This window comes from Melanotaenia boesemani, chromosome 1, assembly GCF_017639745.1.
Source record: "Melanotaenia boesemani isolate fMelBoe1 chromosome 1, fMelBoe1.pri, whole genome shotgun sequence".
Taxonomy (NCBI): Eukaryota; Metazoa; Chordata; class Actinopteri; order Atheriniformes; family Melanotaeniidae; genus Melanotaenia; species Melanotaenia boesemani.
Window position 1 is genome coordinate 41,786,206 of NC_055682.1, and position 16,595 is coordinate 41,802,800.

The 16,595-nt window shown below is 40.5% G+C and overlaps 1 protein-coding gene across 1 annotated transcript in view; it reads right to left on the reverse strand.

Annotated features, from left to right (window-relative positions):
* The window catches only part of LOC121640004 (transmembrane channel-like protein 3), a 116,120-nt gene that overhangs the window by 85,256 nt on the left and 14,269 nt on the right, over positions 1 to 16,595 (reverse strand). Inside the window, 2 exon segments of the mRNA XM_041985696.1 lie at positions 2,744 to 2,850; positions 7,280 to 7,361. Coding sequence (XP_041841630.1) covers positions 2,744 to 2,850; positions 7,280 to 7,361 — 189 coding nt within the window.

Consider the following 16,595-nt stretch of genomic DNA (forward strand, 5'->3'; position numbering starts at 1 on the left):
ACCTCCTGCTCATGCTGGTCTGTTCACATTTAGCTCTGGGATGGCATCCCAGTCCTCAACCAGGACTCAGTGAAGGTCCACTGCCACTGCCTCCTCCTCTATCATGCTGGATTTCAGCAGTCTGAGACATTTATTCAGCAGTCCTTGTTTCAGATGTTCTCCTTGTTTCATCCTAGATGGCAGCTCTGACCTCACCAGCCTTTATCCTCCCTCTCTCCAGTCTCATTCTCTCTCATTCCCTGGTCTTGATCTCAGTGACATCCATCTCCTCCTTCCACCAGCCTGTGATGCCAGCTGGTTCTGATGGGCATACATGTTCATGGCTTGGCCTTTGTTCTCAATATTTATTTTACTCTCTGTAGGTGAATTGTATCTGACTTCCTTGCTGCCTCCTGATGTTATTACCACATGTTATTTCACTGCAAAAACTGTCTGTTTTCACCATAGTGGAGGCAACAAACCAAAGCATCACAGTTACTAAACAGACACAGAAATGTGAGTTTCAGGAGCATGAGACCTGACGGAAAGATGAGGAAAATAACTGGTTTTGTTGTTGCTGAATGCTCCTGTGGGCGCATTGTTTAGCTCATGTAGCATAGCAGGTGTCATGTAAATGCAGCCCACCCAGGTTCAATCCAGATGTCTTTCTGACCCACTTTCTTATCTACCTGCTGAACAATAAAGGATACTATAGCTAACAGAATGTTAAAAATATAACAAACAAATTTTTAAAAATGTGTGTGGAACATACCCATTACACAAAATTTTCCTTGGGAGATAAAATATTTTTAATTTCATTATGTCAAGATGGCGTCACAACTAATGAATAACCAATTTTAATTAGCTTGATTAGTCAACTTAAAAAATAACCAAAAATTCCATAAAAGCTATGGAATCTAATACGGCTGCCAACCTGTGATGCCACAGTATGAAATTAGATGAGCAACTTTATAGTCAATATAAACTGTGGTTCAAATTCAACATTTTTTTCTCATTGACAGTATGCATGAAAATTTTTAAAACTCTGGTTTGTAAGGGTTAACTCAAGACAATTCAGACTCGAATCCAGTAAAATAACTGGCCAGTACAAGAAGATGATTACACTTTGTAAGATTTCCTGAAATAAAACATTTCCTGGCTTTAGAAGAGTGAGAACTATCCTAAAACAAGTGATGAAATATTCATACAGCACACTTTTTATTGAGTTCTAAAACCTCCAAACTATCCTGTCAATGCTTCTTTCAACCCTTTCTCACTTTGCGAGAAAAGATTTTAAATTAGAGCAACATTTCCATGAGTTCTCCCAGGACTGTGGCTGCCCATGAAGCTACCCACCACAAGTGAATGATGATAACAATGGATTCGATGAAAAGCACTGGCTTCCTTGAAAACTGCAGCATAAATCTAATCCATGTGTGCGGGGATGCAGAAACCCCCTCACTGCGCAGGTCTCAGTTTTATGTTTCATACTCAAACTTGTAAATACACCCTGGTGCCATTTATTTATGGTATTGTCCAGTAAAGATGGATCCTATTTAGTTGCTTAATACATTGATTGAGTTTATTTTCAGTATATTGTTTTGGTTTACTTTAAACCTTTCTATCTGTCTCTCTCTCTCTCTCTCTTATCTCTGAGGTGATTTTGGACATCAGCGCAGTCATGGAGGCGTGCTCATGAATATCGCTGACAACAACCTGGTGTGCTTATACCAGTCTAAATGACAATCGGATGTCCTTCCAGTATATCCTAGATGGTGGAATCAGTAAGATGATGTCTTGCTCAGTCCTGGCATACAGCTTGATATCATCCAAGTAGAGGAGGTGGTGGAACCAGTACAGAATCAGTATCTGTAGCCACACTTAGTAATGATCTCACTGAGGAGGTTTTGTTCTGCAGAACAGCAGAACAGCATGGATTATCTCCTTGGTACAGACCAAACTTGTTGGAGACTTGTGTGATCGGTTTTCAGTTGGCCTCCGGAGTTGTCTTCCTCAGTTCCATTAAGTTGTAAACGAAGGCTCTCAGTGTCCTGTTAATGTTTTAGAGCTCCAGTCATTCCAGTATCCTTGGGTGTTGCATCAAATTTTAGACTTTCCAGTAGTCAGTCTATTCTCTGACGTTGCAGCCGAGTTTTGCCTTATGCACCCAGGCACATGCTAACAGACATACATGCACCGGCCATTTCGAATGTGATTTTCTCAGTTTTAGGGGGCCTATCGCTGAGAAAATCGGCAAAGGTTCTGTAGTTCTTTAAGAACACCCCTATTTTTCCAGACCATTATTGAAAGACAGTCAGAGTCATAATTATTCAAAGAAATTGAGGACATTGGGGTAATTGGTGGAATCACCTTTCAAGACATCATCAACCTCTTTACTGCTTACTTTTGTACCACTATTGTACTTTAACAGCTTAAATGTCAATAAAAATCTACAAATATTGGGGTTGTTCTAAAACTTTTGACTGGCGGTCTATGTATAAAAACATATATGAGTGGTTTACACTTGAACGAAAAAAGCCATGACTGACATTTTTGTCCCATTTCCACTCTGCCGGAGAGTGTAAAGTTTATTATTCACACCATCCTAAATGGAATGGGATTTTAACATATTAAATCAGTTTGAAATAAAACAATGAACTGGGATCACTACTTAAAAAAATGACCAATGTCATGAATCACAATTAAACACAGTGACGTAAAAGAATAAGTGTGTTGACAACAGAAACTGTTACACCGTGCTGACCTCTGGTAGGACAATGAAGGCTCCAGTCATAATGGTGAGGACAATGTTGATCCCAAACAACCAACGGAGGAAGATAAAGTACGAGGCCACGCCTGATCCAAAGTGACCTGAAAGAGACAGAACAAATATCTGACCCATATATTGAAAACTGCACTGCTGACCTTCACATGTATTCATTAAACAACCCTAGTTTTAGAAAAGGGTGCTGCTTCAAATGTAAATAAAAAGAGTCTCATCAACCTAATAGATCATAAACAACATATCAGATTAAATGAAATGAGAAAATTCAATGTTGTAGTTTTTTTAATTTATTTATTTTAATAATTAAAAGATGAAGAACATTAGTGGCTTCTTCCGAAGGGTGATGGCTGCTGGCAGGAATGATCTCCACTATCTTTCTGTCTTTTAGTGGAGTTGAAGTCCTCTCATGCCCATCACTGATACTCCCCACAGCTGCAGAGTCATCACAGTATTTCTGCAGATGACAGGACTCATAGTTTTAGAAAGAGGAATGGTGAGAGTACAGCCCCCTGTGGTGCTCCAGTGTGCTGACCACCATCTCAGACATGCAACCTTTCAGTTTCACAAACTGTGGTCTGTTTGTTAGCTAGTCAAAAGTCCAGGTGGTTGTGAAGGCATCCATCTGGAATTTCATCTGAAACTTCTCACATAATATAGTAGCTGAATTGTATTAAAAAAAACTTGAGACTTCAAAGGACATGATCCAACATGAAGTGCTGCCTGACGGGTGGTAGAGTGGGCTCTCTGAAGCAGGTAGATGATCACACTTCAAACCAAGAACATTAAGATAAGCAAACTGTTTATTTGAAGTTTATAAACTTGTTTACTGAAGTGAACCAATAACAGTCTCTGCAGGACTTATATGGTGTCAGATGTTAGGACAACTGTTTTGTAGTCATTTAGTTCAAATGGTTGGGATTTTTTAGGTACTGGATGTTTTCCACAGTACAAAAACTCTTTCTCTGACTCAGGCTGGTGGTGAAAAGTTTAAGAATCCACCACAGTTGTTCTGAGCAGGCTTTCAGAACCCTGGGGCTGACACCATCTGGATCTGCAGCCTGGCTCCAGTTCAGTTTCTCCATTTGTTTCTTCACCTGACTGCAGGAGACAGACAGGCTAGAGGTGGAGGTGAAGGAAGTCTCAGTATGTTCTAATGTGGAGGGAGATTAGGTTGATCTCTTTTATTCCTGACCACACATCCCTCACGTTGCTCTATTGGAGCTGACTAACTTTCTTCCTGTAGTCCTCCTTGCACCTCTTAATCTTTGTTTTGAGTTGCTTTTGTGTGTCTTTGATAACTCCCTGTCTACCTCCTTGAAGCCCTTCTTTCTTATGTTTAGCAGCTTTTGCAGTTCACTGGGAATCCAGGTTTTGTTATTGGGGAAGCATCTCACTTTTCATGTTGGGATGCTGTCCACACAAAAGTTGATATAATCTGACTAATAAAGTCCACTAGGGTTGCATCTGAAATAATGAGGTTAATAATAATGGTCACACATGGCTTCACTGCAGAACCAAGAATTTGATAAACACACAACTACTCGTGCCATGACGGTGATGTCACTATTCGGTGATGAATTAATATTCCAACACAAAATACACTCACACCAGGGTGAGAATCAAGGCTCTCTGGAGGTCATCTAAAGCAGTGGTTCCCAACCTAGGGCCCAAAGAGCACAGGGGTCCCTGAGGCTTTGAACATGAAAACCATTGTGATTAATGTCCACAAATTGTCCTTATTTTAAGGAAAAAAGAAAGGCTGTATGTTATTCATTCAACTTGGGCTTCATCAAAGGACAGGACTCAACCAGAATACATTATTTATAGTGAGAATCTCACAATCGCAAAGCCTAAAACCAGCATGGTTTCAGCACAGGGTGGAGCAGAGGTCTATGGCATTTTAGTATATGCATGAAGGGGGTCCCCAAGTTAAAAAGGTTGGGAACCACTGCTCTAAAGGAAATCTTCAGTCTCTGATGTCTGAGACGTTTCTGTTCCTTACACTGGCTCCAGCCTGTGTTTCCAGGGGCAGCGGTGGACCAGGCTCACCTGTAGGTGGCAGCTCCTCCTTTCCGCTGGTCCCTGTGGCTCAAGCTTAGCGGTCTTAGTTCGCTGGGTCGGGCCTCGTCGACAACCACGGATGAGGTGACTGCCCTCTCTCATTAATGCTAGATGGCCAGCAAACAAAACTCTTTTTTTCACTTCCCAAGAGTTGAATTTTATGTTTCTGATGGAGACGTAGCTTCAAGCCGGTGAGTCCCTTTCTCAGAACTTCTTCCTCCTGACTGGATTCTTCAGCGCCCCTCAAACTACAGGTAAAGGTGGAGGAGTCGCTGTCGTGTTTCGAATCTGTTTTTTGTGTGTCGGCAGCTGCCAGGAGATCAAATGTGAATCCCCGCTGCTGTGTAGTGATCTACCAGCCGCCCAAATTTAATAACTTTCTTCAGGACTTTGCGAACCTACTCTCAGCAATTATGTTGGATTACGATTGGATTTTGATTGTTGGAGATTTTAACATTTATGTGTGTTGTGAGACCAAGCCGCTAACAAAAGACTTCATGAGCTTGATCTGCTCTTTTACCTTGCATCTGTTAGTAAAGGATCCAACAGATAAAAAGGGACACATCCATTCTCACCGTTGGTGTGCATGAAGATGTAGATTTGTGATGCTGGTATCTCTGATCATCTGCCTGTTCTATTTGAGTTTCATCTTTTAAAGTCTGGGTCTGGTTTTGCGCGCCTCTGTCCGTTCAAGCCGCCTGATCAATGCACAGATGGCTTCGCTTACTCTTCCCTCTGTGGAGTTACAGCAGCATGGAAATGTTGACAACTCCTGGAGGATTTTAACTGTGTGTGTGGATATTTAGACGCTCTTGCCCCTGTCAGGATTAAACATTGTAAATCAGCTACAGAGCTGTGGCTCAACCAACACACTCGTGAGCGCAGACGCATCACTCGACGAATGAAAATGGAAGAAGGACAGGTTTCACGTGTGTTTGGAGATGTTAAAAAATGCTTTAATTGAATATCAGGCTGCTGTAAAAAATGACAGACCCAGTTTACCTCTGACTTTGTGTCTGTAAATATTAGCAAGCCTTGAATTCTTTGTAATTCTTTGAACTCTCTTTTGAATCTGTATGAGTCCTCTCTTCTGACTCCTTCTGTTTTAATATGTGAAAGGTTTTTTAAATATTTTATTGATAAAGTGAGTGCTGTCAGGTTTCTACCCTCATTTTGCACCCAATCCTGCTGTTTTACCTGTAGCTTCTGTCATTTTAGAACATTTTGAACCTGTGATTGTCTCTCAGATTTCTGAAATAGTTCAACATCTCAGGCCTTCATACTCTCCAGGTGACACTATTCTTCCCAGACTCTTGAGGGAGGTATTTTGTGCTGTAAGTCCCTGGGTAGTCAGATTTTTTTTAGAATTTCTTTTAAAAATTTACTTTTGACTTTTAAATGTTTAAATGGCACCTTCTTGTTTTTCTGAGCTTCTGCTTCACCGTCCTCATAGAGCAGTGAGGTCAGAAGATCATATGTGGCTAGTAGTCCCTAGGACTAGACTCATGACTCGAGGAGACAGAGCTTTTTCCTCAGTAGCCCCAAAACTCTGGAATGGTCTCCCTCTTTCTGTCAGGTCTGCCAGAACCTTGAATGATTTTAAATCTCTTTTAAAAACTTGTCTTCTTACTTTGGCTTTTAACTCCAGAGAGTATGATTATTAGGCTTTTTACTATCCTTTCTCTTTTGTTTGATTTATTGTTGTTTTGATGTTTTTATGTAGTTATTTTACCTGTGCGGCACGTTGGGTACCTCTTGGTATAGGAAAGTGCTATATAAATAAAGACTGATTTGAAAGTAAGCTGCTCTGCAGGGTTTCACTATATTTGGGAATGCCAATCCCTTTTATATGCGTGCGCACTGACCAAAATTGGAGAACTCTTGGTTCAGTTACTGAGTTGATAACCAACTTCATAGTACCACTTATTAGGATTGTCTGGGTAAGTCAACCCAGGTAATGGGGAGATATGCCAGGTTTGTTAATCCCACTTCGTAGTGCAGGCCTCTGGCCTCTGCCTGCAGTCCAGACTTCTCACCAATAAAAAACATTTGGAGCATTATGAAACGGAAAATCCATTAACAATCATCCAGGATTGTTAAGCAGCTAAAACCCTGCCTCAATCCAGACTGGGACAATATTCCTCTCCTAAAAATCCAGCAACTGGTCTCTTCACTTCCCAGATGTTGACAGTCGGTTCAAAAAGGGAGGTTCCTAAAGATGGTAAACATCACTCTTAATTTTACACAGGGTCCCAACTTTTTAGGAATTAGGTTGCATTTTATTTTCTGTGCTCTGTAAATCCCTAACAGCAAAGAATGTATTATCAGCGTGTTAATGCTTAAATGTATAAAAGTACAATGAAAAGCTAAAATAAATGTTTATGTCACTAAACTTTAAGAAGATCTTTGTGGTATAAACTTGATTATTTGTGAAATGTAAATGTAAAAACTCACTTTCAATCTTCTTGATCCTCACTTCCCAGGGAATGAAAAGAACAACAGTGTTGTAAAGCAGACGGGAAAACTTCTTAAGCAGCTGCAGAGGAGAAGAAGTGAGGTTAGAAACGGTGGCGAAAGTGAGAGAAACAGAGGTTCAAATCAGTGACAGAGGTCAGGAGGCTGACATTCATTTAGATGGGAATATGGACATGAAATCTAGATTTCTACCTACATATACCTGGATTCAGTTTTTTTTTTTTCCAGAAAAATGGATGTGGTGCCCTATTTCTGCCCAATTATCTCACCAATTAAGACCACCAAGACCAGAACTGACCACCAATCTCCACTCCACTTTTTTTTGTCCCACCAGTTCCCAAGCACCACCAGCCAGCTGGGTCAAAATCAGGGACCTCATGCATAAAACTGTGCGTAGCAAAGCAAACTACCGGTGGCATCTGCAACGCAAAAAGGAAATGCTGCGCAATTCAACTTTCAGAATTATAAAAGCATGCACATGCATGTCCTACGCCTGTTTCCATTTATAAATCAGAATCAACTCTAAAGCAGGCGCATGTGAGGGAACGCCAGGTAACCTATGATACATATTTGTCACATCATTTTCATGATGGATCGGGAGGGAAAAAGAGGGAAGAAGTGGAATTTTCGGAATGTGAGACTGAGATCCTGATAGACCACCTTGACAAACTTAAAAATGTTTAATTGGTGGGCACGGCGTGGACATTACCGGTGTCAGAAAGACAGAATAGTGGCAGCAGGTGGAGATGCTGTCATCACAGTGTCAGAAGGGAAGAGACGCCAGAGGCACAAGGGTGAACGTTAACACCTTCATGTTGGGGCCTTCAGCAAGATGCTAATCAAAAATCTTTTGTTTAAAGTGTAAAATTAATTTTATACATTTTTATTATTCAAAATAAAAATGTATAAAATAAATATGTACAGATACATCTGAGATGGTAGCAGTTTCTTTAGTGTTAACAAATATTTCTTTATAGTTCCTGGGTGTTCCAACTGGGTGGACGGTGCTACAGCTGTGATTGGAGAGGGTGAGGCCAGAGACTCCACCCAGCACCACAGCAGCCGTGTCCTCCGAGGAAGTCCTGCAGGTGCAGAAGGCCACTATCACCGCTATTAACCAGATGGACAAGGAGCTGTGGGAAATGGAGATTGTCTTGATGGAAATTGGGACAACAATTACAAAAGGAATGTGTAAGAATAAATAATAAATAAAGGAAATCAACCTCTTTTGTGTTTCATAAGCGTTGCATCACTAGACTCTCCAGTCTGTCCCACTCTGCTGGGTCTCAGAGTAAATAACCGAAGCTTACCCTTCGCATTTATTTTCTTTTACTGTTGGCAGCAGACTCTCCACCTCAACATTTGCTTGATTTTATTCTGGACCGTTGGTGTTGCAGTTTCCCGTTTTTCCAGATTTTGTGCGTATGCCATGGTCAGAATTTGCATGGAGGTAGGAACATTCTCCCGCCAAGATTTTTATAAATCCCAATAGTTGACTATATTTAATGTACACTGGTTTTTGTACCTACGCCAGCTTTATAAATGAGGCCCCAGGTCTGTAGGTCCTTTTCTGCCCATCCAGCAAGATCTGATCACGAGGACCCCTAGATAGAGAGAGTCTCAATCATCTTTGAAGTGGCATAGTCTAAAATGAGAGGCACCAAATCGCCCTTCACCACTCAGTGAATTGGGCTGTGGCCGAATGTTCACAGCTCTGTAGCTCTACTACATATGTGAGAATCAGGTATCTAGGTGCCCATTTTGAGTCCAAGGCAGTGTTGTTTTTGGCAAGCATCTCAGTTTTAGTCTTAGTTTTAGTTTTCAGGATAAAAATGCTTATTAGTTTTACTCACTTTTAGTAATTTCTAAGTTTGATAGTTTTAGTCCAGTTTTACTTGACGAAAACTCAAAAAGATTTTAGTCTAGTTATAGTCAAATAAATAAAAAAAGGTATTAGTCTTTATACAAATTCATTTAGGTCAATAATACTTATTAAAAACTGGAATGAAGGTTGACAGGTTATAACAAGTAATTCATAAAACAAGTTAACCTTATTGCTTTTACATAATAACCAGATCCTTTACCAGACCGACAGCTTTAGCCGAGACTTTACCATCAACAGGGAAGCAATGCTGCCTTGTTACTTAACTGCTGTTGGGCAGAAACCTTTTATTTCTATATTTCACCTTTTTTATGAATTGATGCCCCTACTTCATCATCTATAAGTTCAACATATAACAACACATTGTGAACTTGTTGTTTGGTTATTTTCATCATTAATTACTAAATTAAAAGGAATGTTTTTAGACTTAGAAGGTTTCCAACCAACAGCAAATACTTTCTGATCTACTTAGGGTGATGCTTTACACAGATAAAGTTCTAACTGTGGAATCAGTTTCTCCTAAAAAGCAAAGAGCAACAACATCCTGACTTTGGTAACTGTGGCTTTATTTCTGAGAATCTTCTGAAGTGTAAAACTCCACCCTGAACACACACATGACCAAAATAGTCAAAAGGAGCAAAGGATGAGGAACACCCTTTTGCTCAACTTGACCTGGTCTGCCAGAGAAATTATGATGGATTATAGTTAAAATATGTCCATATATTGTTTCCTCGCTTCCACCAAACCCTTTCGTTGACGCTGCCGCCATAATTCATCTATGAATGAATAAACTGATTGTCTGTGTGTGCTGAGCATCTGGTGGTGGACGTGGCCAAGGTGCAGCAGCACTGCTGACCAACAGATTGAGCTCACAATAGGCAGAAATGTCATGCATTTTTAATGTCGGACAATCAGCCCTTGTCTAGTCTTGTCTTGTGGACAAAATCTCAAAACGTCTCATCATGTTTTAGTCATCAGAGAGCCATTTTTAGCTCGTCACCGACTTGTTATTATCATGAAAAAAAGGCTCTTCAGTTAAATAAATTTGCCATCGTCATCATTGAAGAAAACAACACTGGTCTAAGGTCCAATCAGGCTTCCCAGTCTCCAGGCCCTGTCGTGCAGTTTTTGGCATAAAGTAGCAAGTGGTCTTTTATTGGTTGTTGGTGGATGACACAGATATCTACAGAAAGGGTGGAGTGCGCCAATTGAAGAACTGTCAAAACTAGAGCCATAGATCATTTTCCCCACTGCCCTAGAGGGTGACAAAGCTCAGCAACCCTGTTTCTTTGGAGGGCTGTATCTCGGAGAAGGAATGTGGCAGAGATGCGACGCACCCCTCTATTACATACTCAGAACTGCCACCACCAAGACCACCCCTGGCGGAATGGCTGACCCTAGACCGCCTTGGGACTCAACAGATTTAAATGTGGACCACGCCTTATTGTGATTTATTGACATTGGTGTGAGCATAGAGCGTCTCAATCATCCTTGAAAACACCTCACATGGAGCAGAGAGGCACCCTGAATCAGGCAAAATCTGTTCTGTAACTGTAACAGGTCATGGGGACGAACGAGGGCTCAAAAGACTGGTGCAAGAATTTAAGAGGTGACCTCTTGACTTCTGACCTTGGAGGGCCATAACCCAGGGAAGGAATGTGGCAGAGATGCAAGACCCACACTCCTGGGACAGCCTCTCTATAACATACTTTAAACTGCCACCTCTAGGACCATCCCTTGCGGAAAGGCTTACCCTAGGCCAAGAGGCCAAAGGACTCAAATTAAATTGGTTGTAATTTTTTCGCATGGAATCAGGAAAATGAAGCAGACAAACTAATGTTTTGACAGCTCATGCTGTTGGAAACATTCTGGTCAACACTCCAGACCACTTGGTGGCAGTAATGCACCACCAAAAAACATAAAGAAGAAGAAAAACAGTGGAACAGAGATCAGGGTTTACTGAGCCCAATCACATCGAAGGAAGAAAAATATGAGAGAGATATGAAGAAACAGGTAACTGGGATGAAAGAGGGCAGATATCTTGCTCTTAATTTAACAGTACAGGCATTTCTTATTACATTTCCCTTAAGTCAGTACGACACTCCAGTTTTTAAGATAAAACTTTTAAGATAAGAGATTAAAACATGCTTGGAAACCACAAGCAGGAAATGCAGCTAAATAAAAGGACATTGTAGCGTCTAATTATTAGCATCATGTAGGCAGTATAATCATATTTAGATGTACTAAGCAAATTTAGGCATAAGGATCTGAGCCCTTAACTGTGATGTGCTTATAACACAGTACTGATCTTTGGAGGTGGTTCATTATCAGCTGAACTGAACATACTTCAATTAACTTGCATCTTAATGCAGTAAATCATATTATCGCTCTGAAATGTTGCTGCTTACGGTGACATTTTTTTTAACCAGATTGCTTTGGAAAAACAAAACAACCCAAGTCCCTGGTTTTAACTGTATTCTTTGTTCTTTAATCACAAAAATCACAAAGAGGTAGGTAGGTGTCACTGGTGGCAGGTAAGTGACGCTAATGCTGTAGGTGACGTAGTTCCGGGGGAGACGGCAGATTCAAACTAGGCGCGCCCAAACATTTCTACTTTCATTCGATTGTATTTTTTGCCAACTTAATCAAAATATTCTTTAAAGTAGGACTATAGTGTCTTTAAAAGGTACACTCTGGAGCACAGCGGGGAGGATTTGGCCAGCCTGACAGATTTTATAGATCGTTGTTACGACAGAATCGTCATGGGGAAACCAAACAACACCTCCACCCCCTCCACCTCATCCAAGTCCAAGAGACAGCGAAATGAGGATTCACCTGGAGCTATTTCACCAACGGGGAACGACTCAACAGATGTTCTGATCTCCATAGATAAGAAACTCAGTAGTTTTGATGCCCGTTTGAGTCTGGTAGAAATTCTCCACAAAGAGTTCCAGGCGCTACGTGAATCATTAGAATTCAGCCAGAAGCAGGTGGAAAGTCTGGCTGCAGAAAATGCTGGTCTCAGAGAGACGGTAAAATCCCTCACCGAGGGCTTGACCCGTCTCTCAGATGAAAATAAGAAGATTAAGGAAACGGTGATCGATCTGCAGGCGCGGAGCATGAGAGAGAACCTGGTGTTTGCAGGGATTCCAGAGCAGACGGAGGAGGACCCCGAGACCACGGTGAAAAACTTCATCAAAACCCACCTGAAGCTCCCGGAAGAAACGGTGAAAAACATCTCCTTTCACAGAGTCCATCGGCTCGGCGGGAGGAAACCCGGGTCCAGCAGACCAAGACCCATAGTAGCGAAGTTCGTCAGCTTCAAACAGAAGGAGCAGGTGAAGAACCAGGGCCGCGAACTGAAGGGGACCAACTTCGGAGTAAACGACCGATATCCGAGAGAGATTCTGGACCGACGGAGAGTCCTGTTTCCCATCAGGAGGAAAAAGATCGCCGATGGCGCTCGCGCTGTCATCGCGGTGGATAAACTGTTTATTAATGGACAACTGTACCGCGACCCGGACATCACTCCATGGCTCTTCTGATCCCAGGTGCTGTAAGTCAATCTCTCCAAATGATCACTCTTAACTCGCCATTATAGATCACTGACAGTAGAACACACTGCTCGTCTCACCACAGCCTCTACACCTAGATCGATGTATTTTTTTCTGTTTTACCACTCTTCTCACTTTTCACTTTTCACTATCTTTCTATTTCACGTCTTCACTGTTAATTGTAATCTAGCTCGTAATATCAGCAGCGCACGTAGCCGGTCGAACACCGTCAGGACGCACAGCCGCACCATACATGATACATATAAACACTCGCGTTTTATGTATGAGAGAACACGCATTAAGGTAGACTACATATACGGACATTTAACATACGGACAAACGCGCGCAATCAGGCTGCATGCAAACACGCGCGAACACGCAAGAGGGGCGCACAAAGACACACGCGTCAGTAACACGCATGAAGCATTAAACCGTTCACAATAACCATGTTAAAAATCGTCTGTTGGAATGTACATGGAGCCGGTTCCAGGGAGAAGAGGTTGAAGATCTTTAATAAATTACAGGAGCTGCAGGCTGACATTGTCTTACTACAAGAGACTCATCTAACAAACTCAACCATAGATCTTCTTAAAACAGCTCAGTTTCCTCATGTTTACTCAGCCTGTTATAATTCTAGGCAGAGAGGAGTAGCTACTCTTATTAATAAGAGACTAAATTTTGACATAGATAGCACAGTAGTGGATCCGGAAGGCAGATTTCTGATAACTTTATTATCTCTTTGTAATATCAAATTATGTATTACCAATGTGTACGGCCCCAATGCAGATGATCCCTCCTTTTTCCACTCCCTGTTTGCTACACTCCAGAATTATTCAGATAACAGAATAGTGCTAGCTGGTGATTTTAATGTAGTCTTGACTGAACAAGATCGCTGCAGCACATCAGGTAGTCATCGAGTCTGGCAGTCGTCAGAAACTATCAAACAGTACATGAAGGATTTTGGTCTTTGCGATGCTTGGCGCTCTCACCATCTTAAACTAAGAGAATACACCTTCTTCTCTTCAGTTCACCACTCCTTCTCTAGAATAGATTATATTTTAAATAGTAACTCACTAATGGGCGACATTTCAGAGACTCAGATACATCCAATCAGCATCAGCGATCACGCACCAGTTTCATTCAGTCTGAGAATCAAAAATAATAAACCGATTGGTAAAAGCTGGAGATTTAACACCTCTTTATTGAAAGATCCTGAGTTTATTGATTATTTTAAAAAAGAATGGTCAATTTATATAGAAAAAAATGACATGCCTGAAACTTCAGCGTGTCTCCTTTGGGAAGCAGGAAAAGCAGTAATGCGAGGGAAAATAATTTCCTTCTCCTCACATAAGAAGAAGAAGGAAACAGCAAGAGTTTTAGAATTAGAACTCAGGATTAAATCATTGGAGGAGGCTTACAGCATTTCCCCTGAAGAGCACACAATGAATAATATAAGGAAAACTAAATTGCAGCTTAAAGAAATTATAGATAAAAAAACACAGTTTTTAGTGCAAAGACTTCGCTTGGAGAACTTTGAACATAGTAACAAATCTGGAAAGTTTTTAGCAAATCAACTAAAAACAAACAAGGAGAAAACAACAATCTCCTCTGTTAAAGATCAAGACGGAAACATCAGCCATGACCCAGACAAGATAAATGACACGTTTAGAAGCTTCTATAAAACATTATATGAATCACAGATTAATCCAACAGATGAACATATTGAACAATTTTTAAACAACATTAATCTACCAAAACTAAAAAATGAAAATAAAATAAATTTAGATGCACCTATTACTGTAGATGAACTCCACGAAGCTCTCCAACATATGCCCAACAATAAAGCCCCGGGTCCAGATGGTTACTCAGCAGAATTTTACAAGGAATTCTGGACAACGCTAGCTCCTACATTTTATAATATGTTGTGTTGTTAGAAATACAGGAAAAACAAAAAATACCGCAAAATATGAACTTAGCTAATATAACACTATTGCTAAAACCAGGCAAAGACCCCACACTTCCATCCAGTTACCGTCCCATATCTTTAATAAATGTAGACCTGAAAATAATTAGTAAAGCTCTTGCCAGAAGGATAGAAAAAATAACCCCTCTTATAATACATCCGGACCAGACAGGTTTTATAAAAGGCCGACATTCATCTACTAACACGCGTAGACTAATTAACCTCATAGATTACTCTACATAATCTAGAATCCACAATCATCTCTCTAGATGCAGAAAAAGCCTTCGACAGGGTAAATTGGAAGTTTCTATTTGCAACACTAGACAAATTTGGGTTTGGATCTGCTTTCATAGAGAGGATTAAAATATTATATAATAACCCAAATGCATGTGTGAAAACCAACGATCAAACTTCTCCAAGCTTCCGCTTACAGAGAGGCACCAGACAGGGCTGTCCACTCTCCCCCTCACTTTTTGCCATATTCATAGAGCCGTTAGCGGCTGCTATTAGAAAAAATATAGAAATTAAAAGAATCCAGGGCAAAAATATAGAACATAAAATAAGTCTTTATGCAGATGATGTATTACTCTTCCTTCAGAACTCACAAACATCACTCTCTGAGACAATCACAGTTATTAATAAGTTCTCATCAATATCTGATTATTCTATTAACTGGTCTAAGACTACAGCCATGTCCATCAACTGTGACCTACAAAACATCCCTAATATCAAAATACAGACAGGAAACATTAGATATTTAGGTATAAATATTTCCCCCAGATTATCAGATTTAACAAAATTAAACTATGTTCAGCTACTAAAAACAATAGAAGATGATCTCTTACGGTGGAGGCGCTTACCCATCTCACTAATGGGGAGAGTTGCCACCATTAAGATGATGATTCTACCTAAAGTTAATTATTTATTTTCAATGATACCCACTAAACCCTCCACCAGTTGGTTTAAATCTCTGGACTCTTTCATATCCAAGTTTCTTTGGAAAAACAAGCCGTCACGTATCAGTCTTAAAACCTTACAGCAGACTAAAGATAGAGGAGGACTGGATCTACCAAACTTTAATCACTACTTTATAGCTAACAGACTGCAGTACATCTCAAAGTGGCTCAAACCCAGTTATCAGGATGAGCCGTGGCTAGATGTGGAGCAGGCTTTGTGTGAGGACTTAGTCATCTCTGACCTGCCGTTCATCAGCTCAACCATTAAACCATATAAGTGCTTTAAAAGCCTTAACATCCGTTTTTCCTTAATGGCTTGGTGGGAATTCTGTAAGATAACCAGATCTTCCCTCTTTCCATGTAGACTTACACCCATCTGGAACAACCCTGACATCCTGCAGAACAAAAAGATGATAAACTTCACTCAATGGAAGACTAAAGGAATACAACAGTTAGGACAGATAATAGAAAATGGAAACTTGGTATCTTTCAGCACAATAATCTCACAGTATGGAATCATCAGTAATAAATTTTTAGAGTACCACCAACTAAAATCAATTATATGTAAGAAGTATACCCCTGTACAGTTAGACTTGCAGCTTCCTGTCAGAATAGCAGAATTCTTGAATCTTAATACAAAAATATATAGATTATTTGCAAAGCTAGAAGACAGGATATCTCTCCCAACTTCAAAATGGGAAGATGATTTATCTAATAACTTTGATCAGAAAAGATGGTCACAAATATGTTTAAACACGTTTAAAATGACTCAGAATTCAAATATACAACTAATACAATTCAAAATTCTCCATAGAACTCATTATACAGGACACAGGATGTTCAGGATGGGCCTTTCACCATCAGATATCTGCCCACACTGCTCTGAGAACACTTCTGATAGCTACATCCATGCGCTGTGGTCCTGCACACCTGTCCAAAG